Source organism: Ochotona curzoniae, unplaced genomic scaffold (genome assembly GCF_017591425.1).
Source record: "Ochotona curzoniae isolate NIBS_2020 unplaced genomic scaffold, NIBS_Ocur_1.0 scaffold_3208, whole genome shotgun sequence".
Lineage (NCBI taxonomy): Eukaryota > Metazoa > Chordata > Mammalia > Lagomorpha > Ochotonidae > Ochotona > Ochotona curzoniae.
This window is the reverse complement of record NW_024467106.1, coordinates 10,423,625-10,448,050: the sequence shown is the minus strand read 5'-3', so window position 1 is coordinate 10,448,050 and position 24,426 is coordinate 10,423,625. Positions and strand designations below refer to the sequence as shown.

The window sequence follows — 24,426 nt, the reverse complement described above, 5'->3', positions numbered from 1 at the left end:
ACTTGGAGACCACTGACCTCTCCCCTTTTCCGTCTACACAAGGACACACACTGGCACGGAGAAGCCCTGCGAGAGAAACTACGGCACCGTGAAGACCGACTCAAGGTAGCCATTGGTTGATGTCTTTTTATTGGTTTTACTTGAAGGAGACAGAGATCTCCTGTGTGTCAACCCAGGCCCTTGATGCCTGCGGCTGGAGCAGGTCAACATAAAGTGAGATACTCAAGCTTAGTCTCCCACATGGATGTAAGTGTCGCAAGTGCCCGTGCCACCACCCGCTGCCTCCCAGGGTGTACACGGGCAGGAGGCTGGAGTGGAGAATAGATGTGGGATTCAAACCCAGGCACCCGGTATGGAATGCAGGTGTCCGGGTGGCGTCTTAATCTGTCAGATGCCTGCCCTCACAGTAGGTTTGTAAACCACACGGTTGGAGTCAGGAGAAGTTAGCACCATATAGCATATGGAAGTATTCAAAACTATGCATTCCCGTATGAACTACAGTGCTGTTTAGCCTACGAACTGCTTTACTTCAGCTAAGACTGACAGAGCCTACATGCCTGGGACAGGAAAGAGAGATGCAGTGATGACACTCACAGGCACAGTGGGCAGGGAGACTGGGAGTACCTCAGCAGGCCTGGGCGCCAGCTAGGCAGGGTGCTGCTCTGAATACCCAGTGCGAGAGCTGGAAGGGAAGACAAGAAAGCCGCCTGTCTGTAGGCAGTGGAAAAGGGGACTGTCAGTCCTGAGCTGCAGAATTGGAGGTTATGGTCCAGGGGCGGAGACACACACGTGGGATAGACCTAGACAGGACCCATGTTTGCAGCATGGGCTGTGGGAGCAGCACTGTGACTGAGTGAACAGGCCCTGGGACGTAAGGAGGGCCTGCAGCCATGTGTGACTATTGAAGCATCTGGGACAGCTGCTGTAGTATAGTGCCGTTAGCCACTACTTGGTAATGCCTGTCACGTGCTGGGTCAAGTGCCAGCCACTGTGCTGCCAGGGCAACTTCCCGCTAATATGTGTGGGCAGGCAGTGGGGGATGGCCCAAGGAACTGGGTCTGTGCCACCTGCCTGGGAGACCCAGGAGTCCCTGGCTTCCCCTCGCCCAGACCTTGCTGTTACAGCTGTGAACCAGTAGATTTCAGGCCTCTCTTTACTGTGCTTCTTGTTCCAACTTTCAAATAGATTTTTATTAACTGTCCCATGTTTCTGGCATTTGGGGAGTGAGCCAGTGAAAGGAATGTCTGCTTACCCTTTTGGGCCATTCTGCTTTTCAGATAAATACTCCCTAAATTATTAATTGGAGTCAACATGAAAATTCAGTCGCTGTGCGGGCTTTGTGGTGCAGCACATGAAGAGGCAGCTTTCTTTGCCTGCATCCCATGTCAGAGTGACAGACTGCGTCCCCTGCTGCTGTGTCCCATTCAGTTCCTCCTTAGGCAAAAGGTGGCAGGAATGGAGTGAATACCTAGTGAAAAGACAGTAAAGAGAGCAAATCTCAAGGCTGACAAGAAAAGAAAGAGTACTTCTGGGGGAAAGCAGAAATCCTAAGGGCTATTGGCACGAAAATGGGCTAAATGAAAGGCCTAGTTAGTAACACCAAAGGGTAAAATTTACACAAAGTATCAACTTAAACACAAGAGCATATCTAGCCAGCATTTGTATTTTTTGATAGATTTACTAACCCAGTGTTCAAACCAAGGAAGTGAAGTAAAGGTTCTGGTACATCCTATATAAAACCTGGGATTTTCTCCTAAGGCCCAGCTTCGGCAGTGCATGTCCAAGCAAGCAGAAGTGCTGATTAAAGGGAAGCGGCAGACGGAGGGCACGCTGCATAGCTTGAGGAGACAAGTGGATGCCTTAGGGGAGCTGGTCACCAGCACCTCTGCAGACTCGGCGTCATCACCCAGCCAGTCTCCGCTGTCGGCTTCTCTTGTGGAGGACTCTCATCTGGGACAAAGTAGGGTAAGAAGATGCACTTCACGCTGGGCCGGACGTGTCCCCGGGAAGTGCCAAGAAGCCTTCAGGTTCCCAGTCTAGAGAACAGAGGGCATCCAGTCACCTTCAGCTCCAGACCAGTAGCAGGAGCTGTGCTCGAAGCGCAGGGGAACACTGGGCCAGCTGCTGGAGGGTGGCGGGACGGCTGGGCCAAGATTGGAACTGGAGACAGACTCACTCTGGAGCTCATCTTCTGCAGTCAACATGAAGACCTTAGACCTGGCAGCATATGAATCTTGGTTTTGTCTGTCTCTGTGCCTATTATTCTTCAGCAAAATCTTTGGCTGCAGATTTATCCTTGAGTTTCAGGAAGATATTCTGTGTGCAACTTAAGTAAAGTCAATAGTCATTTTAAAGGAACATGAAATTGACTCGTGGAACTGGCAGACTGTTACTGTGAGGAGACAGGTGACAGTTCATTCTTGAGCACCCACTTTGTGCACGCACTACACTTTCTACCAACGCATTTCATCTGTATGTCCTTGTGACTAGGACAGGGCCTATGTCAGTAAGGAGCAGTATAAAACGTAAAGGATTTGATCAAGGACACAGTACAGGACAAGGCCAAGAGCAGTTGCTGAACCACAAGGAATATTAAGGACACTGCATAATAGTCCCACGGCCAGCAAATGACTTGCTAGGTCACATACTTGAGTAGCAGCCAAGATTTGAATTTCCGTTGACATTTCTGTAGTGGGATTCAAGTCAGGTAAGAGCAAAAACCAGCATGGGCTGCAGGGCAACATTTAAGGAAAAGCCCGAGATGAGATGGGAACTGAAAGTAGACATCCTTTAGAGGTAGGACAGCCTGTGTTGGAGTATGCAATGATCCGTTCAAGTGCGCCATTAACAGGAAGGGGCAGGCATAGCAAGTAGTGGCTGCACTCCACTAGGCTGCAGTCAGGGTGGGCTCCTGATACAATGTCTTCTTTCCAGCTCTGCCAACAAGCTCTGCATGGTCCATCCAAACCATCGGACAGTTACTGACACCGAGGCCATTCCCAGCTTCCTGCTTACAGGTATGTTACAGATTTTGAAGTGCATACTTTCAGCTGGAAGATCACAAATCCTTGCACTTCTTACAAATAACAATTCTGCAGTGCTTCATCTTCAAACATTTTTCCAAAGAAGTTCTTGATACTTTGTTATTAGCCATCACTTCCTCATCTGAAGAATTTGTCCTCCCTTTCTGTTCTGTAGGAGACAGATGACTCCGCGAGGATGAGATGCACTGTCGTTTGCATGGGAAGTCTGAGGAAATACCTTCTCTACTACCTCACCAAGTTCCTAGCTGAAACGTTACTTGACTTTTTTATTGAGATCATGGGAGTGAAGATGCTGAGTTACCACTCTGGTTTTCTGCTTGTACCATTAATGCCAATATTTGTGTGAATTACATGTACATTTGGATTTCACTGTATACATTCTAAACCAGGGTCCTACGGTGTTTTAATTATTAGAATATTTTTATAAAAGCAACACAGATTTTAACTGCATTTCAGTCTAAAAACTAGTGAATCTAGTTATGAACAATGTACCTCAGCCCCTCTTCATGTATACAAAGAGTTATTTTTTGGATTTAGCCTAAAATCTATGTTTCATGTAAAAATAAAAGATATACATTCAACTTAGGTCTATCATCTGAGTTGTCATTTCACCAATCAACCTACAAATAAAGTCATTTTTTACTAAAAATTCAAGAAAATGCCAACCTTTAAAATGTGTCCATGTTTACCTGTGAGATCAAATAAGGAATGGTTATCAACTAATATACCATTTGGAAATATCTGTGATACGCTCAGGCTCACGATTTCCTCAGCCAACCAATTCTTGGTGAAAAATAAAACTCTCTACTCTAATCCAATGAAAATGCAAACTATTTTCAGGTTTTAAATCATTGGTCTATAATTATTGGCATAACACCATGATACATGGTTTTAAAAGCAATAAAAACCTAACAGTTAACATACCCACTTACCCTGTCAGAGTATCCACACTGGGGCCAGTGCCATGACTCAAAAAGGCTAATCCTCCAACCTATGGTGCCAGCATTCCATAGGTGCACCAGTTCGTGTCCCCGGCTGCTCTGCTTCAAATTCAGTTCCTTGCTTGCGCCCAAATCTTTAGACCCCTATACCCACATGGAAGACCTGGAAGAAGTTCCTAATCTGCTCAACTCTGGCCACTGCAGCCAATTGAGGAGGGAACCAGCAAATGGAAGATGTTCTCGGTTTCTCCTTCTGTCAATCTGCCTTTACGAAACTATGAAAACAAAGAGTGTCCATTTTCAATGCCTGTGCCTGGCTCCTCACTCCAGCTTCCTATTAATGTGGACCTAGAGAGGCAGAAGTGATGGCTCAAGTGACTGGATTCCTGCCACCTACATAGGAACATGGACTGAATACCAGCTTCAGCCTGGCCTCATACAGCTCTGCCCATTACCAGCATTTAGGGAGTGAACCAGCAAATGGGTGCTAACACTCAAGACTTTTTATTATTATTTTTATTTGAAGGTACATAAAGTTGATAGAGATGGTGTCCGTCACCCCCCCCCCCCCCCCCGCCAAATGGTTGCAATAGCTGGAGCTCAGAAAATCTGAAGCCAGGAGCAGATTCTGGGTCCCCCATGTGGGTGCAGGGGCTCACGGGCTTGGGCCATCCTCTGCTGCTGCCCCAGACTATAAACAGCTGAACTGTAAGTGGAGTAGCTGGGATGTGAACCAACGCCCATATGGGAGAGACTCAACCTATACCATGGTGCCAGCCCCCACCAATCAAGATTTAAAAAAAAAAGCAAATTCAGTCACAGTTGTATGGATTATCAGTGGGCAAGCATGCAAAAGACTGCCAAAAACTGTTTTCTAGTAGACAGCTTTTGAGTCCTAAAATGTGTTACACCGTGGTGCAATACATAACAGCGCAGTATGTTAGTGTTGGAACGTTGTACTTCTGAAGAGTAAACGGGGAGAACTAGACCATTAAGAAATGGCATAAACATGATTCTTACAAAGGTAGTGACATACAAGTTCTAGAAGACATCTATTTTAAAAAAAAATAGTGGGAAAGCCATGTCTTCTGTGTTTGCATTCTTTTAATTTCTCAAATCTTATCTAAATGCTAAAAACCTTGGCCTATTCACAATTATTGACATCTTTAAGGACAGAATTCTCTGGGCCCATGCTGAATAACACTGAAATATCTCCCCTGTAAACTGTACCATTTATCACTTTACAGTAAACAGAAGCCAAAACCAGGGTCTAACTGAGGTAGAGAAGTTATATGAAGCCAAATATCTGCTTTTAGTAGACATTTTTCCCAAGAAATCTTACTATTTTGAACAAGTGTTACATGTAAAACATCAACAAAAAATAAAAATCAAGATTACCGCAGCAAACACTTTATTATCCATGAAAGATACGTGAACATTGTACTGGAATGTCTAATGCATAAGTAGTACTGAGCACCAATTACCAATGGGAGAGCCTCCCCATAGATGCGAGGACTAACAAGTAACCCAGAGAAGCAGGCAACCTGAACAAGCAGGAAGCTCTGTGGATTAAGAATTAAAATTTTCACATTGTCTCCAAAGTGCACTTGCCCACATCAGGCACATTGATGTTACAATATGACAATCTGCTCCTCCATTTTATGAGCACCCAAGTTTACACATGCACAAAATGAATTTGGCCTCAAGTACAGTCAAGGGAGATCACCACCAGACACCGCATGTGCTGATCTTGCACCGGACAAGGAACACACCACGAGGACTGATGCAAACACAAAGATCAAACTGGCTCAGCTACTCGGTGGGGTGGCTCTGTGTGCTACATACGTATACGTCTACACACCAGTCAGGACAGCTCTACAATCGAAACTGCAACTTACACCAAATAACTAACCAGAAAAAAATAAATCCTATTATAGTTCAGAAAATAATGCAACCAAATTTAATTTAATCTAGATACAGGTACTTTATTTACAAATATTTAGATTAATAGCATTTTGTTACATCAAATGAAGAGTACAGCAGTCTGAATAATTCCTTCTGTCACAAAAAACAAGACCCACTGTAACTAACTTTGGGAAGCTGGATATTGCACCTGAACAAGCAGAAGTCTGTCCCCTGTGATCGCTACCTCATATCCCCTAACGAGGCGGGTTGTTGGTTTTGCTTTTGTAAATACATACTCGCTAGTAGGTCATGGTCCCTGGGAGAATCCCTTGTGATCCAACAGTGTAAGCGAAGTGGGGCATAGAAAGTCTTTAACAGAATGTACCAATCTATACTACAGGAATCTTACTTTGAAAATTAAACAAAGATAGAAATAAAAATGAATCCACAAATTAACCAAACCCTATTTTCTGCACATTCCAGTTTGGGTTTTATTTAACAATGACTATACAAGACTCTGGTACTATCACATGTTTACAACCCGGAAAGATGTACGCTAGTGTCTGTCAAGAGGGATTTAAAATGTGTATTTTAAACACAGTAGGTGAGCTGAGTGCATTTTATATAATATGCAGAGGTTTACCTATTCTGCTTCAAATAACTTCTCAATTACCAGCCACTGAACCATAAACTCAACTAGAATCTAGCAACTAGAGGTGAAGAGCTCAGTAAACCATATTTGTTGTCTAAAAAATTAAGATTGTTTCTCTTGCCATACAGGATTCTTTTCAGTGGCCAGGCTGACTAGTGCAAAGTAACAAGGTACACTCTGCATCAGCACAAACACTGAAACACCATCAGAAACACCTGCCCTTTCACAAAACAATTTATGCCAACATGTCATACATTAGCCCCTCATACTAAGAACACAAGGGATATCTTAAATTAGTTCACTGTAGTGTTAAAAATGCACAATTAAAATCCCTTAACAGCAGATTTGTGGTTCTGCCTGTCCGGTTCAGAATCTGACCATCCCAAGAAGAGAAAAGATATAAAAGCTTAAAATGTGCAATAATAAACCCAGCCTTTTTTCTTTTTCTATACAGTAAGGCAAGAATGCAGCCTGTAATGCAAAATGTTTACAAAAAGAGAAAAGCAGGTTAGCACATTGTCAATTGCACAAGAATAGTTAAGAAAATCAGCAGGTAAGCCACAGTGCAGAGATGGAACAGAGTTGGCTAGTGTTCATCCCTTGATGCTGGGAGCTCTTTCCAGCACAATGTCCCCAACACGGCCAGCACCAAGGGGTGGAGCCAGTATCACCTGGGAACTGCAGTCATGTCTACTCTGATGTGAAATGGAGGGAGAAACATGGTCACATGTAGGTCATACTGTACAAACTGGTATTTTATACTGTTGCAATGCCAGTAATCAATTTATTTTCTTCATTAAAATAATATACAAAGAATGTATTGTTAGTTCGGTTCCTTCAAATTTTATACATATTTACTTTCTGTTAAAAAGAAAGGATAAAATAATGTAAAAAAAAAAAAATAAAGCTATTAATTAAGCACAAAAGATAAACGGATATGTTTCCCCGTGCAAGGCTAAGACAGAAGCAAACCTTGTCAAGAAAAATGCCACCCACAACAGGGAATTTGTCCAACAAAAATGCAGTTCTAGAACCCCGTTCTCTACCATCAGAAGTCATTTCACAGCAATAAACTTGTATGTTACACCAAACATACTTGAACAGTTAAAAGATGTGGAAAGGCATAAGATACCAAATTAAACCATACGAATGAAGCCTTGCCAGAAAGGGAGGGTAAAAATCATGAAGTCCAGCATCAGTGCTCAGTTTAAATCATATACTGGTGACAGAGCTATCACAAGGACAATCAAGGGGAAAAAAGTCTAGATTTACCATGCAGGAGAGATTTATTACTCTACTTGCCTTTGATAACCTGATTACATCTAGTTGTTTAGCAGTTTAGTATTGTGTTAAACTGTTTTTACAACAGAGTTTTGTTTTTAATTAAACCCAGTAAGATGTACAGAAGACAAGGACGCAGTAAAAAGCACTGCTTCCAACAGACAGAGGTGAAAGGTCAAATGCGGGGCCGGAGCCGAGAGGTCACTAGCAGCCACAGCCTTCTCTCTGGGGCTGGGGCTCACTGGTTAGCCGGCCTCCCTGAGGCGCGGACGGTTTGTGCTGCACCCCAGACTCGGCGGCATTCAGATCCAGGCTTCCATCCTGAATGTTCTGGTAGATTTTCTTGGCAGCCTCAAGGAAAGCATCTTCTACATTTTCTCCCCTAAGAGGCAAGTGACAACTTTATTCAAGAACCACCACTTTCTACTGAATTAAGACATTATACACTGATGTTTTTTGCTAACCTTTATTCAAGTGTCATGGTGACTTCAACTTAGCCACTGTCATCTAATGAGAGGACTGAGCTAAGACAACATGGGAATGTATTCTATGGAAAGCGTGTAAACATTGTTCTAAGAGCTATCTGTACAAACCCCTATCTATTAGATGTGCTCCAATCACTAAAACAACAACTAAAATTGTTAATAAATTACATGACAGTTAAGATAGGCCATTTCTGTAGCAGAGACTCCAAGAGATATGAAATCTCAAACATGCTGAACAGCATTCTAAGATTTGATTGGTACGATCAGCCAAACATGAACTGTGTTGTCTCATGTGATGGTGACATATTTGTGCTAATGTTGTTCACACTTCAGCTGGCTTAGAAATAACATCACAGTATTAATACTAAAAACAGGAGAACCCCTTACTACCACTGCAAGATTTGGGGGCTTAATAAATGACAATCTATGATTGGGACACGAAGAACCCTCATTACACTTCTGCTTAGACACTGAGTATCTCTGTAAGCCGTGCCTTTTAACAGGATCTCTGAGGTACGGTAACACCAACAGACTGGCCAAGCTTGGGTCTGAGATGACAAAGCACTTCTGAAATGTAAACATGGTTTCATTTATTAACCTGGGTTTACCAATGGCATAATCAAGGTACAACCTTGCAAGTAAAGTGGAAAACTCTGTTATTATTCTGAAACATGAGACAGAAGAAACGTTTGTTTAGGATTTTTTCCTGCTGCAACATTTATGTATTATATGTTAAATGTACAAATACATTAATTATATGCTTCTGATAAATTTGGTTTTGTATTAAACATGAATATAACTGAAAACATTTGAATTTCAGCCATACTTACGTTTTTGCACTTGCTTCAAGGAACAATAACCCTAAAAATAAAATTCAGATTATAATGAGGACATTTCAAACTGACTCACAATTGCATTCTCTTCAGTTAACATCTGAACAGAAGTTGCCTAGTAGCTTGTTCAGCCATCACATTATTTTATGGAAAAGGAAGTTTAACATGGACAGTATTGTTATCTGTCATTAACAGTATTCATATTCTTAGCAAGAATCTCACAGAAACACATTTCCTCATTCTGGAGGGTTTTTTTTTAGCAGTTTGCATTTTTTGAAACCCATCAGTCTTCAATAACAAAATCCCACCTTTCCTTAGCAATTCTCCCAAGTGTGATCATTAAGTCTTAAAAGAACCCACCGTTTTCTTCAGCAAACTGTTTGGCTTCTTCATACGTAACATCTCTCTGTGCTTCCAAATCTGCTTTATTTCCTATGAGAATTATTACCTAATTTGTGATCAAAAGAAAGATATCTTAAAACAAAAGCAATCATTTAAGTCAACCATTCAAGCTGTGAAATATGAAAATGTGAACAGAAAACCATTTTTAAAAAAACCTTTTTAAGAAAGAAATGAAACATGAGGGTACTTCAACAAATTCATGGGGAAATAAATTTAAAAAAAGTTAAGGGTCAGCACTGTAGCATAACAGTTTAAGCTGCCAATTGTGCTGCCAGAATCTCATGTGGATTCCTGTACAAAAGTCCCAGCCACTCCACTTCTGATCCAGCTCCATGCCTGATGAACCTAGGAAAACAGTGGAGGATAGCCCAAGCGTTTTTTTTTTTCCAAAGATTTATTTATTTTTATTGCAAATTCAGATATACAGAGGAGAGACAGAGAGGAAGATCTTTCATCCAATGATTCACTCCCCAAGTGACCACAATGGCCAAAGCTGCGCTGCTTCGAAGCCCAGAGTTTCTTCCAGGTCTCCCATGGGCGTGCAGGGTCCCAAGGCTTTGGGAGGATGGCCCAAATCTTTAGGCCCTTGACCCCATGTGGGAGACCCAGATGAAGCTCCTGGCTTCAGCCTGGCCTTGCGTTAGCTATTGCAACCACTTGAGGAGTGAACCACTAGAGAGAAGATCTATCTCTTTGTAACTCTGCCTTTCAAATAAATAAAATAAATCTCAAAAAAAAAAAGTTAAATACTTCATTGCAAAAAATTTTTGAAATCTGTACAGTTTATTCCATGAACTTTTCAAGGCCCTGCTAAGTATCAGCAACTAACCAGCAGGTAGAACCAGAGAATCAGAGTCATCAGTACAAAGAACCGAGGCAGTCCTGATGACGTGCGTGGGTAGTTTCTCAGGTTGTGACCCCAGAGTTCCTGCTCATATTCTTCTTTGCTCTATTTTTTGACTTTTTCTTTGTAAGAACATAAAAACAATCCTCAGTGAAGCAAGACACTAAAAAGCATTCGAGGCCAAATGTGGTCCTCAGGCCAAAAATTGCTCAAATCCTGTATAGACCAAAAAGTATGAATTATCTAAGATTGTCAGGGTCTACAGACAAGCTCCAGGAAGTCTATGATTGTCTTGAAATTAAATGTAAAGTGCTTTATAAACATGGACATTCCCTTGGGCAAGAAAACAAATGGCTTTCATCAAATTCTCAAAAGGTATGGGAACCTCAAAGTTGTGTTTTTCTGTTTTTCAGAAAGTTTTAAAAACCATTAGATTACCGGTGAGGAAACTGCAGCTGAAATATGGCAGTCATGTCCCCAAGGCCTATACTTAAGTTGGTGGTAAGAGGAAATTTTCCAGTTGGGAGAAATCTAAACCCCTTTCACTTGTGGCCTACAGAGACATATCATCCCTAGGCACGACTAAGTTTGTGTCAAGTGCTAACAAAAGTCCTTGTGCGTATCCAGGGAGAGGAAAACTAGGGGTAGCATATGGGGACTTTATATAATTAGTTCAAATCCAAGGCAAAATATATACCTCTATTCACTTTGAAATCATCCATACAGTGACAGCACACGAAAGTTAAAGGAAGCTCTGTGAAGTTCTAAGGAAAAAGCAGGTACCTTGGGAAACAGTCAAATTGGACACTCTCAAACAGGAAACAGACATGAGTATGACCTATAGCTCTTTCTCAGACTTTATAGTTTTCACACACTCACATCCATGTGCTCATAGGTATGTGTAGTTCAAACGATTTTATCACAGGTATGGATCTGTGTTGTCACAATTGGAATACTGAGCTGTTCCTTCAAAACCAGGGAATCGCCTGGTGTCACTCTTAACTACAGTTGCACCACTCCAACCCTCCCAACCCTATCACCAACCCCTGGCAACCACTCATCTCCATCTGTTAACTATAAAGCTATCATACTGAAAGTGTTCCACAGATGGAAACACACACCCTAGCCTTTGACATTGGCTTTTTGTATGCAGCGCAATGCCCTTGAGAGTCACGTAGCATTCACATGTACACTAATTCATCCCTATGTATGGCTACGTATTCCCCAGCAAGGATGCCCAGAATGTTTTAATCATTCAGTTGTCCTTGGCCAAGCTGGGTTTCCACTTCTTGACTTTTGCAAATAAAGCTGCCATGAACATTCATCTATAATATCTACCTATAATCTGTTAAGTGCACTTGCAGCAGTAACAGAGTCAAAGTTCCACCACAGTCCCTAATGTAGCAGAGATACATGAACTAATTTTCAAAATGGTTAAACTGTATGTGCCTGGTAAAAGTCACCCTTATCACTGATGACACACGTCACTGAACCAGCCTCCTGCCAGGTGCGAAGTGAGAGGCAAGCCGGATACTTGAGAAGCCCAGTGTCAGTCACCACTCAGTGCCTGTCCTCACACTGTTCCTGGAATTCTTTCTTCGCAGCATAATTAACTGCATACCTGTTGGTTAGTTGGTTGCTAGATTATAACCTCTGAGGAACCAAGAATGCACATTATCTTTGCACAGAACTACAACTAAATTTCACAGCTTCCACTTGATATGCTATCTCACACCACAACTTTCATTTCTTTAAAAACAATAAACAAAACCCAAATAAAATATAAAACCTAGAATAATATGAAAAACATAAACTAAGATGTCTTCAATTAGAATATATTAAAGATGTGCTCCTTCTTGGCACCCAAACACAAACTCTGACTAGTCAATGGCTTCCTGTTTGAATTACCTTAGACCTTAAATTTTCTGAGTAGGATGTCTTTTAACTTACAGTATTTGGATTGGTGAGATTCCTTGCATCTGTCAACCAGCTGCTTAAGTGATTATATGTACTTCTTCTGCAAAAAATTAGAGTTTAAATTTATGACTTCCACATACAATTACCACTTTAACATAAAAAGGAACTCTAAATAGTTAAGATACATAAATATTCTAAAAGTACTTTTGCTTTGACTAGCTACTCAGAGAACAGTGATGAAATATAATCATATACTTTTCAAAAATCAAGTCAAACCCATGATTTGAAATAAATAACTCAATATCTAACAACTATGATATGTCAGAAGCATGTTGACATTTAAAAGCATGTCAATAAATAGATAAGCAAGCAGGGAATAAGAAAAGCAACCAATATCAAGTTCTGACCTCAACTGCGAATCAAATTAAAAACAAAATTTTTAAGGTATTCATATTTTCCATACAAAATGGAGCCCTAGTAGTACCAAAATGCCCTGCCAACAACATAGTCAATGGAAAACCTTTTTGCACTTGTCTTTAAATTTTAATTTTCAACTAAAATCCAAGACAGCCAAATGGACTAATAATTCCACCTTTACTTAGTAACAATGGGGTCAGTGCATGCCACATCTACATCCCGCAAGGGTGCCAGTTCCAGTACCAGCTGCCCACTTTTGATCTAGCTCCCTGCTAACTTATTTCGGGAAGGCAGCAAAAGGTGACCCAACGCCTCGGACCCCTGCATTGGAGAACTGGGGGAGGCTCCAGGCTCTTGGCTTTGGATCAGCCCAATTTCATTTGTTGTGGCCATTTGTAGAGTGAACCAGCAGATGGGAGCACGGCCGGGTGTTCTCTCTTAATCTCTCTGTCTCCTCCCTCCGCATACTCTGCCTTTCAAATAAATAAATTTTAAAAGAGTAAGCTAATTATTAAACAGCATGAAAACTGCTTTTAGCAGGGTAATTAATACCTACATGTGACTGGAAATTCAAGTCCCTAGATATCAGTAAGGAAATTTATCTGAACGCTGTACTCCCATTTGCCAGACAGCTAAACCATTCAGGGTTAGACGACACTATTTCTCCACTTTCATCCAGTAAGAGTTTAGAAATCTATGGGAGCTTTGCTCAAAGTAAATAAACGAGAATGAAATTTATAGGCCTGTTTGCATTAGCCCAGTGCTCCCTAGGAAAGTAAATCAATACAAATGTCCCTGAATTAACATGGTTCAAGTTACATTTTCCATTTTCACGGTAATTTATCAGAGTATTAAATGCATTTTGACTTACTATTTCATAAATCAAGAAGCATCAGTAAAGCACAATGTTACAGAGTAAAATCTGCCTATGTTGGTGATAATATGATAATGTATGAAGTTAAAAATATTTCTAGTTTGGCACAGCTGCTCCACTTTCCATCCAGCTCCCTGCTTGTGGCCTGTGAAAGCAGTGGAGGATGGCACAAGGCTTGGGACCCTGTACCAGTGTGGGAGACCCAGAAGAAGCTCCTGGCTCTTGGCTTTGGATCAGCTCAGCTTCAGCCACTGTAGCCACTTGGGGAGTGAACCAGAGGATGGAAGTTCTTTCTGTCTCTCCTCTGTATGTCTGCCTTTCCAATAAAAATAAACAAATCTTTAAAAAAAATTGGAGGCAGGCACTTGGCCTAAGGGTTAGGATGTCTCTGTCTCCTATCAGATGTTTGTTATTTGGTTCCAGCTCTTAACTCAAGATTCCTGCTAATACAGAAGTGGGCGGGGGGAGGGGGAGTGTGGGACGGGACAGTGGTGATGGCTCAACTAAGTCCCAGTCACCAATATGCGAAACCCACTCTGTTCCCAACTAGTTTTAGGCCCTGGTCCAACCTTGGCCATTGTGGCATCTGGGAGTTAACCAGCAAATACGAACTTTGTGACGTTCCTGATTTATACCCACAGAACATTAATCCATTTTGTTTATTTAACATGTGAGCTCATAAAGATGAACAGATGTGTAAGCCAGATCCAGAACTCTTTTTACATATACAAAACTATCCTCTAAGTGGTTTTAATCTAGCTTTGTGAATACATTCCATGATTTCCAGCTGGCAGTGAGCACATAAAACTCAGTATTCCAACTATTTAATCCTTTCCCAGTAGAAGTGGAATTCTTTTCTCAAATTCTTTTCTCATATCATCTTGCAAAACATCACTTCAATGAAGAAATTACACCAATACATCAAAGTATCACCTTTTTCCCAATGTTCAAAATTTTTCTGAGGAAGCCATGGCCAAACATCATTTTTTAAAAACACAATTTAGGGCCTGGCACCATGACCTAGCAGCTAAAGTCCTCGCCTTGAATGAGCCGGCATCCCAATGGGCATCGGTTCTAATCCCAGCAGCCCCGCTTCCCATCCAGCTCCCTGCTTGTGGCCTGGGAAAGCAGTCAAGGATGGCCCAAAGCCTTGAGATCCTGCACCCGCAAGGGAGACCCGGAGGAGGATCTGGGCTCCTGGCTTCAGATCAGTGCAGCATCGGCCACTGCAGTAACTTGGGAAATGAATCATTGGATGGAAGATCTTCTTCTCTGTCTCTCCTCCTCTCTGTATATCTGACTTCGCAATAAAAATATAATACATAAATAAATCTTTAAAAAACACAACTTTATCACTTCACAATTTATGCTTCTGATAGATCCTTTTTTACACAAAAGCTGCATTTCATTTAACACGGAACCTTTTAAATAAATTCAGTCACTCATAATGATTTTTATGAATTTTAAAATCTCAAAGCTGACATACAGAGTAAATTGTAGACTGCCATCACTTTAATAAACATATCCTTTGTAGACTTTCAGTATCATGTAAACCAATATTGACATATACCCTAACTTTTGCCAAGGATTTTGGAATTGTTGTTACCTATCTAAAATTCACTAATTCAATTATGCAATAATTGACTACTAAAAAATAACTATAACATTATTTTAATAATTCTAACATGTGAAACTGATGAAACAAAACCACTGCCATATGGGTCGTGCTGTTAATTTAGCAGAGGTACCTATAACAATTAGAATTAGTGTTAAAGACGAAAAGTATTTTTAAAGCTGTGATTTTCAGAGATTAACAGAAAAAAAAAAAACTGGTGTCATAACTGTAACATCAATGCCACTATGAAGTATTACTAGTGTCCAGAAAACACCTAAAGCTTGAAGTCCTTTCTTCAGCAATAATTTTACTGATACAGCAAACATACCATAAAGCCTACACTTTCAAATATATTCAATTTTGTTCTCAGACTACTTGCAAAGTTGTGGACTAATCTCTACTATCTAATTCTAGAATATTTTCATAATTCCCATATCCAATATGTCACAAATGGCAATACATTATCTCTACGGATTCTCTGGTTCTGGATATTTAAGCAGAATCACAAATATGTCATCTGTGTCTAGCTTTTTTCAGTAAGTGTGTTCTCAAGCTTCACCCACATTACAGTACATACCATAACTTCATTTTTATTTATTTTTTAATTCAACGACATACAAAACCTGATGAGATTCTGGATTTTTTGGTTGCTGTTTATTTATTTAAAAGGCAGACAGAGATCTTCCATTTGCTGATTTAATTTCTTAATGCCTTTAATAGGCAGTTCTTGGCCAGGCCAAAGCCAGGAGCCTGGAACTCATCTGCATCTCCTTACTAAGGAACTGGGACCCAAGATATTTCAGCCATTTTCTGCTGCATTCCAGGGTGTGAATTATCAGAAAGCTAAACTGCAAGCTGAGACTGCCCCAGGCATTCTGACACAGAAGGCAGACATCCCAAGAGGGACCTTAACAGAGAGCAACTAATACTCAAATGCTGGTTCCCACCCTTCAAAATGCCCACAATGCAGGTCTCCTATGGGGTTGGCCAGCAATCGAATCACCTTAGCCACCACTACTGACTCCCAGGGTATGGACCTAATTAGGTGAAAGCTGAAACCAGAGAGTCCAGAAGTAAGGGCTGAATTCAGGTATTTCGAATGAGATGCCAAGCATCCTAACCAGTCTTACTGGCTAGGCCACATATTCACCCCTGTATTTCATTTATAGCCAAATAACATTTCACTGTATGGATATACCACGTGATGTTTATCCATCAATTGGTGGACATTTTGGTTATTTCTTGCTGAAAGTACTTTTGATGATTTGACTTAAAAAGTATGTTTAAAAGCAAGAACAAACTACATTCTAAGCACAGAACACCATATTATATTTTAGTAACACATATTTTTTCATTATGTGATGTCTGTATTTACCATTCAATAGTCATGTTACTACTGACTGGTTGGCTACAGTGAAGAACATTAGGCTTATTTCACCTTGTTTTGTCCTAAAATCAACGAATCTAATAGTTACTGAAACTCTAATAAGCACTATCATTATAGTCAGCAACTGCCATTTATTCCAAGCCAACATTTCCCAAAACAAGTTCCTCAATAAAATGAACTCATGCCCACAGAATTTCTCAGGATCCTGGTATGCTGATGAGCCCTGGGACTCGTGCAGAGTACAGGAGTGAACATCTGATGAGCAGTCATTATGCCGATGGAACACCTACATCCCGTGCGGGAGCACCTGGTTCCAACTTCCTGCTAATGTGTACCCTGGGGGAGCAGTAGGTGATGCTCAACTAGTCACTTAGCTGCCAGTCACATGGGAACCTTGGTCCATCTGTGGCCACTGCAGGCATCTGTGGCAGGAACCAGCAGGTGGATGAGAGCTGACTTCTCAAACAATTAAAAAGAAAACATAAAATATACATTTCCAAAAGAATACACTTGCAAGTTTATCACTAAGCCCCACTTACCCTTTCTACTCCCCCAAAAGACAAAATCATGCACTTTAGTGCCTTACAGCTATGTGAACAGGGATGCAGTTCATTTTCTAACTCGGGACAAAGAGCACATCATTTAAGGAAGTGGTACATGTCACCACACACTGTGAAGTCCAATCTTCAGAGCCTAGTTTTGTTACTTTATGTCAAGTGTTCTGAGTTTCCAGAAACAGCTTTTGAGATAAATTTAACAGTGCTGCAACTAGTATTTCTGAGCACTGAAATCCACTTTAGGACAAAAACAGAACACAAGTAAGTTAAAACTGAAACACATTCAGATGTAAGCGTAAGGACTTCCAGCATGTGTAGTGCTGGATCAGCAGGACTGTTCACTGAACTTCCCGAGAAAACACAAGCTTCCACTGACGCTGCTGAGTGCGGCAACTCCTCCAGAGTTGTTGCCACAGAAGTGAAAGGAACAAAACTTCAAGTTTTTTCTCCTTAATTAAATCCATCTGCTGCTGTTTTCCAAACTGTAATCTTCTATAAGGTCCACTACACCACCATCTCCTAATTTTTCCACCAACTTTCAGGAAAGTAATATGTTACATCAAGTTTTACAAGGCATCTTAAAGAAATTACATAACCCTTAAATAAGCTCTGCTACAATTATACACTTAAAAACTAAAAAAAATGCCTAAGTCAACAGAAAGAAACTACACATTGCCCAAGATGGAGTTCTTCTCCAAGAAGAAAGGGTGAAAATGTATAATCTCTTACCTAGTGATATCATACACCATAAGTGCGCCTGCAGCTCCTCTGTAGTAGCTTCGTGTAACAGCCCTAAACCGCTCCTGTCCTGCAGTATCCCAGATCTGCAGTTTGATTTTTTGGCCACTAACTTCAATTATTCTTGTACCAAATTCAACACCAATTGTGTGAGGACAATCAGCCATAACTGTCAGGGAGGGAAAAAATATAGCCCAACTTTCAGAAAACTTCAAATTAAGATTAGTGAGGAAAAATCCAATGAGTAATCAAATGACTTACTAATATCTGTAGGCTATAAATAAACTAAACCTAACACTGGGAGGGGAAAGAAAGAAGTCAGAGAAACGTGACTGGACTAGAATAGCGGCTGGCAAACTTTTAGAAAGAAACAAACATTAAACAGTTTAAGTTTTATAGGCTAAAAGTCACAACTGCTTGGCTCTACCACTGAAGCATGCAAGCAAAAACACAATACTAACACAGATATGGCTGTGTTCCAGCAAAAATATTTACAAAACAGTCAGTGACTGGATCTGGCACACCGGCCGTGGTCTGCTGACCCCTGAACTAACAGCATCTGACCAGCACAGTAAAGACTTGAATAAACTCTTCGCAATACCAACATTAAGTTTTCAGTCTCCTATTTAGCTGTAACAAATCATCAATCAGCTTAGGACTCTAGGAGTTGCAATTCAAGCTTCTATCCTGGAAAATACTGTCAGTATCTCCAAGAAAATCATCACAAATAGTGCATTATTAATTATATACTGACTCCATTCCTAAGATAACAGGACTTATTAGTCCTTATCACTAGATCTAACACTTCAACCCTACACTAATCTCTGGTAAAAACACACAGGTTTCTAGACATTTCATTGACGCCTACATCAAACCTTTATAGTATAGTTAAGCACCACAAAAATGATACAGAAGTAATTTCAACTGTGTTTAGTAATTACAACAAGCTGCTCCTTTTCCCTATCATCTAAGTATTTTAAGCTAAACAAATGATATATACAGCAAATTTCTCTTAACAGATCAATTTCTACAGCAAATCAGAAATAAGACTTCAATTTGATACTATTCTAATACATTTATATGAATTTTACATCTTTTCAAGAAGTCTAAAAAGGTGAATCATATCATATATAAAAATAAACATTTCCAACATTCATTTTATCTGCACCTATTCAAAAATCACTGTACCTAAAAGCGCAAACAGAGGGAAAGGTTATACTTAAATGCAAATGGTACACTAAAATGACATTTTTTTTTTAAGTGAAGATTCTACTGGTTTATCTCCCATATTGAACTTACATTTTTTTTCTGTAAATTGGTGAAGCAAGCAAGATTTTCCTACTCCCATGTCCCCTGTTCAAAACAAAAATTTTCAGGTGGCAATTACATTTCTCAGTTTCGTATTGTCATATGCAGTAACTGCTATACCCCTTATTATGTATTATATCAGAAGTTTCTGGAACACTTAAAACTATTAGCCTAGTTTACATTGGGTTAAAAACATTTGGAAGTCAGTTTTTACTGAAATATATCAATTGAATATCCCAACCTTCAGCAAGTAATAGTATTTCCTTGCAAATTATTAATAAAGCATCCAGTTGAGAATCTTTAAACAAAACATTTTTACATGAAGTAGTTTTAAGTTCTATATGTTTTCCCTCTTAACCCATGCACATAAAGCAAGATTTTCAACATTGACAAATAGGGCACGTAACACACACAGAAATAAGAAATTAAATCAAACTTGATTTAATAGGTCTCCTATTGTATCTCACTTTTTAAAATCTCTTAAATTTTTAAAATTACATTTTAAAAACTTGCAAATTACTCAGAAAAGATGTCATCTCTTACTATCTAACAGCAATTTTAATCGTTGGTGATGGATGAGTTATGATGCACATTACAGAAAAGTGACCTAATGTGAAGAATCTAATGAAAAGCAGATAAACTTTGAACTCTATTAGAACTAAGCATGAACTCACAGCATAAAGTGATTTCATCTTGGGTCTGGTGCTGTGGTGCTGTAACTTACAATGCTGGCATCCCATAAAGGCACCAGGTCAGTCCTGCCAGGTCCTGGAAGCTCCACTTCTGATCCAGCTCCCTGGTATCTCAACTTTGAAAGCTGGAAGACAGGGCCTGGCGCCGTGGCCTAGCAGCTAAAGTTCTCGCCTTGAATGCCCCGGGATCCCATATGGGAGCCAGTTCTAATCCTGGCAGCGCCACTTCCCTTCCAGCTCCCTGCTTGTGGCCTAGGAAAGCAATCGAGGACGGGCCAAAGCCTTGGGACCCTGCACCCACTTGGGAGGACCTGGAAGAAATTCCTGGTTCTCAGCTTCGGATCGGCAATACCGGCCATTGTGCTCACTTGGGGAGTGAATCATCGGACGGAAGATCTTCCTCTCTGTCTCTGCTCTTCTCTGTATATCTGACTTCGTAATATAAATAAATAAAGAAAGAAGGAAGGAAGGAAGGAAGGAAGGAAGGAAGGAAGGAAGGAAGGAAGGAAGGAAGGAAGGAAGGAAGATGCCTCAAGTTCCTGCCACTCCACGATGGAGTTCTAGGCTTCTGTCCTAACTATTGCAGCCACTGTGGGGAATGAGCCAGCATCAAAGACCTCTCTCTACCTCTCTATCTGGTCCTCTCAAAAAAATTAAGTTCATAAAGAGAAAATGAAAGAAAGAGGAGAAAAGAAAGATAGGCAAAAAATCTTTCAATTAAATTAAAATCTTGAAATTTCAGAGGAGCCAGCATAGAGCGAAATGGTGAGTTAAGCTACCACCTGTGAAGCCAGCATCCCATATGGATCCCAGTTAGTGTCTAGCTGCTCCACTTCTGGCTCAGCTCCCTGCTAATTGCCTAGGAAAACCAGCAGACCAGATGTTTGGGCCCTGTCACCCAGCAGGGTGGCCCAGATGAAGCTCCTGGCTATCTACTCTTTCAAATAAATGTTGAAGGCAGGTTGGTGAGGGGGCGGGGTATAAAAAGAAACATAAGGGGAAAATATCAATGTTAGCCTTAATGTACATTACATAACTTATTCTGAATTAATGATTAATGTTCTCTACCATTTTGGGAACCCAGGGAGTTTCAAGCACTTTCATGGAACTTTTGGAATGTTTCAGCACTCATTGCTGGTAATAACAAGCATTCAGATAACCCTGAAGAATCACTAACATCACAAGATAAACAAAACTGAACCAGAAAATTACCCAGATTAGGGTCAAAATGCAACAGAAACACTTTTAATGGGAAGTGGAGAGGGGGCTTTTAGCTTTCCGTGGAACAAGAATTTACTCCACTTGGAGTGGTCATTTAGCATACAGATACTTTGTGTATTAACCTTCATGGGGAACAAGAATATGAGAAACTTACCAATAATAATATATTTAAAGATGTAAGAGTAGTTGTATGGTGCAGTTGCCATGGTGGCACTAAAAATAAAGAAAACTGTGTTACTTCAAAAGGAAAGTACACACAAGTTATCCAAACTGATCACTATTATCCTTTAAAAATACATACAATAAAGCACACAGAATACAAAATGTTGATTACACTAAGTCAAAGTTAAAACAGCATTTCCCAAATTGAACAATTAAACACACTATCTTGGATGAAAGTTGTTTTAACATTGTAATGCTTTATTTACAGAAGTATGAGAAACCACAAATACCAAAATGTCTCCAATGCTGCACGTTAGGAAACACCTAGCAAAAATGTCACTTGAGAAGACTTCAAACAAGAAAATCTTGTAAGTGTAAAGAAAGTATTGTTATAAAACAGTCCCCTTTCCCTCTTAAGCTCCCCTCTCCCCTGTCAACTGATCAAGTAAGTTACTAAATAAGCAACCTGAACTTACAAATACAACACAACATTTTAAAAGATCTGTTTTTATTTGAAAGGCAGATTTACACAGAGGAGAGACAGAGCTCCTCCGACCACTGGTTCACTGCCCAAATGGCTGCAAACAGGTGCAGCTGAACCAATTAGAGTCAGGAGCTTCTTCTGGGTCTCCCACGTGGGCACAGGGGCCCAAGGAATTGTGCCATCCTCTGATGGATGCTTTGCCAGTCCATAAGCTGAGAGCTGGATCCGATGTGGAGCAGCTGGGACTAGAACTGGTACTCATATGGGATGCTGGCACTACAGGTGAAGGATTAGCTTGCTGAGCCACCACAGCGACATCCAGAAAAATGTTTTATCCTAAATCAATAAGAGAACTGAAAAAAAAAAAAAAATCACACAACTGGAAAAGCAAATTAATATAAAAAGCAGATGAGGGCCCGGTGCGGTGGCACAGTGGTTAAGGTCCTCGCCTTGAACGCCCGGGATTCCATATGGGCGCCGGTTCTAATCCCGGCAGCCCCGCTTCCCTTCCAGCTCCCGCCTGTGGCCCGGGAAAGCAGTCGAGGACAGCCCAAAGCTTTGGGACCCTGCACCCGCGTGGGAGACCCGGAAGAGTCTCCTGGCTTCGGATCGGCATAGCATCGGCCGTTGCGCTCAATTAGGGAGTGAATCATCGGATGGAAAATCTTCCTCTCTGTCTCTCCTCTCTGTATATCCGCCTTTCCAATAAAAAAAAAATAAAAATAAATCTTAAAAAAAAAAAAAGCAGATGAATTGGAGCTAGCTTTGTGGCACAGAGGATTAAGCCATTGTCTGTACAGTTTGGGTTCCAGCTGCTTAACTTTCAATTCAGCTTCCTGCTAATGTAGCTGAAAAAGCAGAAGATGCTCACGTGGGTCTCTGGGCCCCTGCCACTTGTGTACAAGACTGGGATGGGGGTCCCAGCCCAGCTTTGGGGAGTGAACCAAGAGATGGCAGATCTCTACCTCCTTCTCTTTCAATACTGAATCCTATAAAAATGTTCATCCTACAATTTTAAAAAAATTTTAAAATGAGCAATTTCATATGGCTCAACCTAATACAAGGCTTTCAGATCAACAATGTGTGAAGTATGTATTACGTACTGTTCCAGAACTGAGAAGTAATGCCATAAAACAGTACTTAAAGCACAGCTGCTTAGCTACCACCTACAACAAATGAGCATCTGTTTGACTTGCTGCTAATCCTCTTTACTGCAGTTCTCCACTCCATGTGTCTGGGAAAGCAGCAGAGGATGACCCGAGTGTCTCTGCCCTTGGCACCCATTTGCTCTGCCCCAATCCTGGCTGCTGGTGTCCTTTGGGGAGGAAATCAGCAGATGAGAAGTCTACTTCTACATCTATAACCGTGTCTTTCAAATAAATACATGTCTTAATTGTACTGTTTTGTTAAATATGAATACTCATGAGTTAAAGGGTATTTTAAAAGATCACAGTTCAGGGCCCAGTACAATAGACTAGTAGCTAAATCCTCACTTTGCATGCACCAAGATCCCATACAGGCACTGGTTTGTGTCTCAGCTGCTCCACATCCCATCCAGCTTCCTGCTCGTGGGCTGGGGAAGCAGACGAGGATGACCCCAAAGCCTTGGGACTCTGTGCCCATGTGGGAGACCTGGAAGAAGCTCCTGGCTCCTGGCTCCAGATCAACTCAGCTCTGGCTGTTGCAGTCACTTGGAGAGTGACTCAGTAGATGGAAGATATATCTCTGTATCTCCTTCTCTTTGCATATCTGCCTTTTCAATTAAAAAATAAGTCTTTAAAAAAGTAAATCATAGCTCATTTTAATTTCTCTCCTACTTTCAGTAACTTAAAAAACACACAGGACCTATGTCTGTCTCATACAGAGGATTAGGAAGCTCAACAAGGCTAGCATACATTTGGAAGCACCAGTTCAAGTCCTGGCTGCTTCTCATCTGATCTTGCTTCCTGCTAATATTCATGGAAAGGCAGTAGATGATCGCTCAACTAGCTGGATCCCTGCCACCCATATGGGAGACCTAGTAACATTCTAGATTTCAAGCTACAATTTGGCCCAGTCTTGGCTGTTGCACCCACTTGCAAGAAAGAACTAGTGGATGAAAACATGCGCTCTCTCTCCCCACATCTTTACAAACAAGTATCTCTTAAGAAAAACTTCAATTGATTCAATTGTCAGATCTTGTGCTAGGTGCTAGAGAAACAAGAGGTGAATTCTTTTATTAAAACAGGCAAATTTTAACACTGAGAATAACTTCTAATAACATTTCTTTTCAAGCAGTTAAGCAGTTTTCAGCTTAACCTAAAATATGCATTCAGACACAGATAAAGACTTAATTCTAACTTAAAAAAATTTTTTTGGTCCAGGCACAGTGGCCTAGTTGCTAAAGTCCTCACCTTGCAAGCACCAGAATCCCATATGGGCGCCGGTTCTAATCCCAGCAGCCCCGTTTCCCATCCAGCTCCCTGCTTGTGGCCTGGGAAAGCAGTAGAGGATGGGACTTTGCACCCACTTGAGAGACCAGGAAGAGGCTCCAGACTCCTGGCTTGGGATCAGCTCAATTCAAGCCGTTGTGGCCACTGGGGGAGTGAACCAGGGGACAAGAGATCTTCCTCTGTGTTTCTGCCCCTCCCTGTATATACAGGGAAGAAGCTCCTGGCTCTTGTCTTT

General features: G+C 40.9%; 2 protein-coding genes across 5 annotated transcripts in view; one reads left to right on the top strand and one right to left on the bottom strand.

The window, feature by feature from the left end:
• The window catches only part of CNTRL (centriolin), a 73,784-nt gene extending 70,159 nt beyond the window's left edge, over positions 1 to 3,625 (top strand). For all 3 annotated transcript variants that reach the window (XM_040962942.1, XM_040962943.1, XM_040962941.1), the window contains 4 exons: positions 43 to 105; positions 1,759 to 1,965; positions 2,948 to 3,017; positions 3,199 to 3,625. In XM_040962942.1, the coding sequence (XP_040818876.1) occupies positions 43 to 105; positions 1,759 to 1,965; positions 2,948 to 3,017; positions 3,199 to 3,209 (351 nt within the window). In that variant the 3' untranslated portion in view covers positions 3,210 to 3,625. The remainder of the gene's footprint in view (positions 1 to 42; positions 106 to 1,758; positions 1,966 to 2,947; positions 3,018 to 3,198) is intronic.
• Positions 3,626 to 5,944: 2,319 nt separating this feature from the next.
• RAB14 (RAB14, member RAS oncogene family) overlaps positions 5,945 to 24,426 on the bottom strand; it is a 30,209-nt gene continuing 11,727 nt past the window's right edge. The window contains exons 2-8 of one of the 2 annotated variants that reach the window (XM_040963684.1): positions 21,268 to 21,326; positions 19,192 to 19,245; positions 17,884 to 18,061; positions 12,338 to 12,404; positions 9,502 to 9,589; positions 9,139 to 9,169; positions 5,945 to 8,205 (exon numbers count right to left, since the gene is read on the bottom strand). In XM_040963684.1, the coding sequence (XP_040819618.1) occupies positions 8,028 to 8,205; positions 9,139 to 9,169; positions 9,502 to 9,589; positions 12,338 to 12,404; positions 17,884 to 18,061; positions 19,192 to 19,245; positions 21,268 to 21,319 (648 nt within the window). In that variant the 5' untranslated portion in view covers positions 21,320 to 21,326 and the 3' untranslated portion in view covers positions 5,945 to 8,027. The remainder of the gene's footprint in view (positions 8,206 to 9,138; positions 9,170 to 9,501; positions 9,590 to 12,337; positions 12,405 to 17,883; positions 18,062 to 19,191; positions 19,246 to 21,267; positions 21,327 to 24,426) is intronic. The other variant, XM_040963685.1, reaches the window with a different exon arrangement.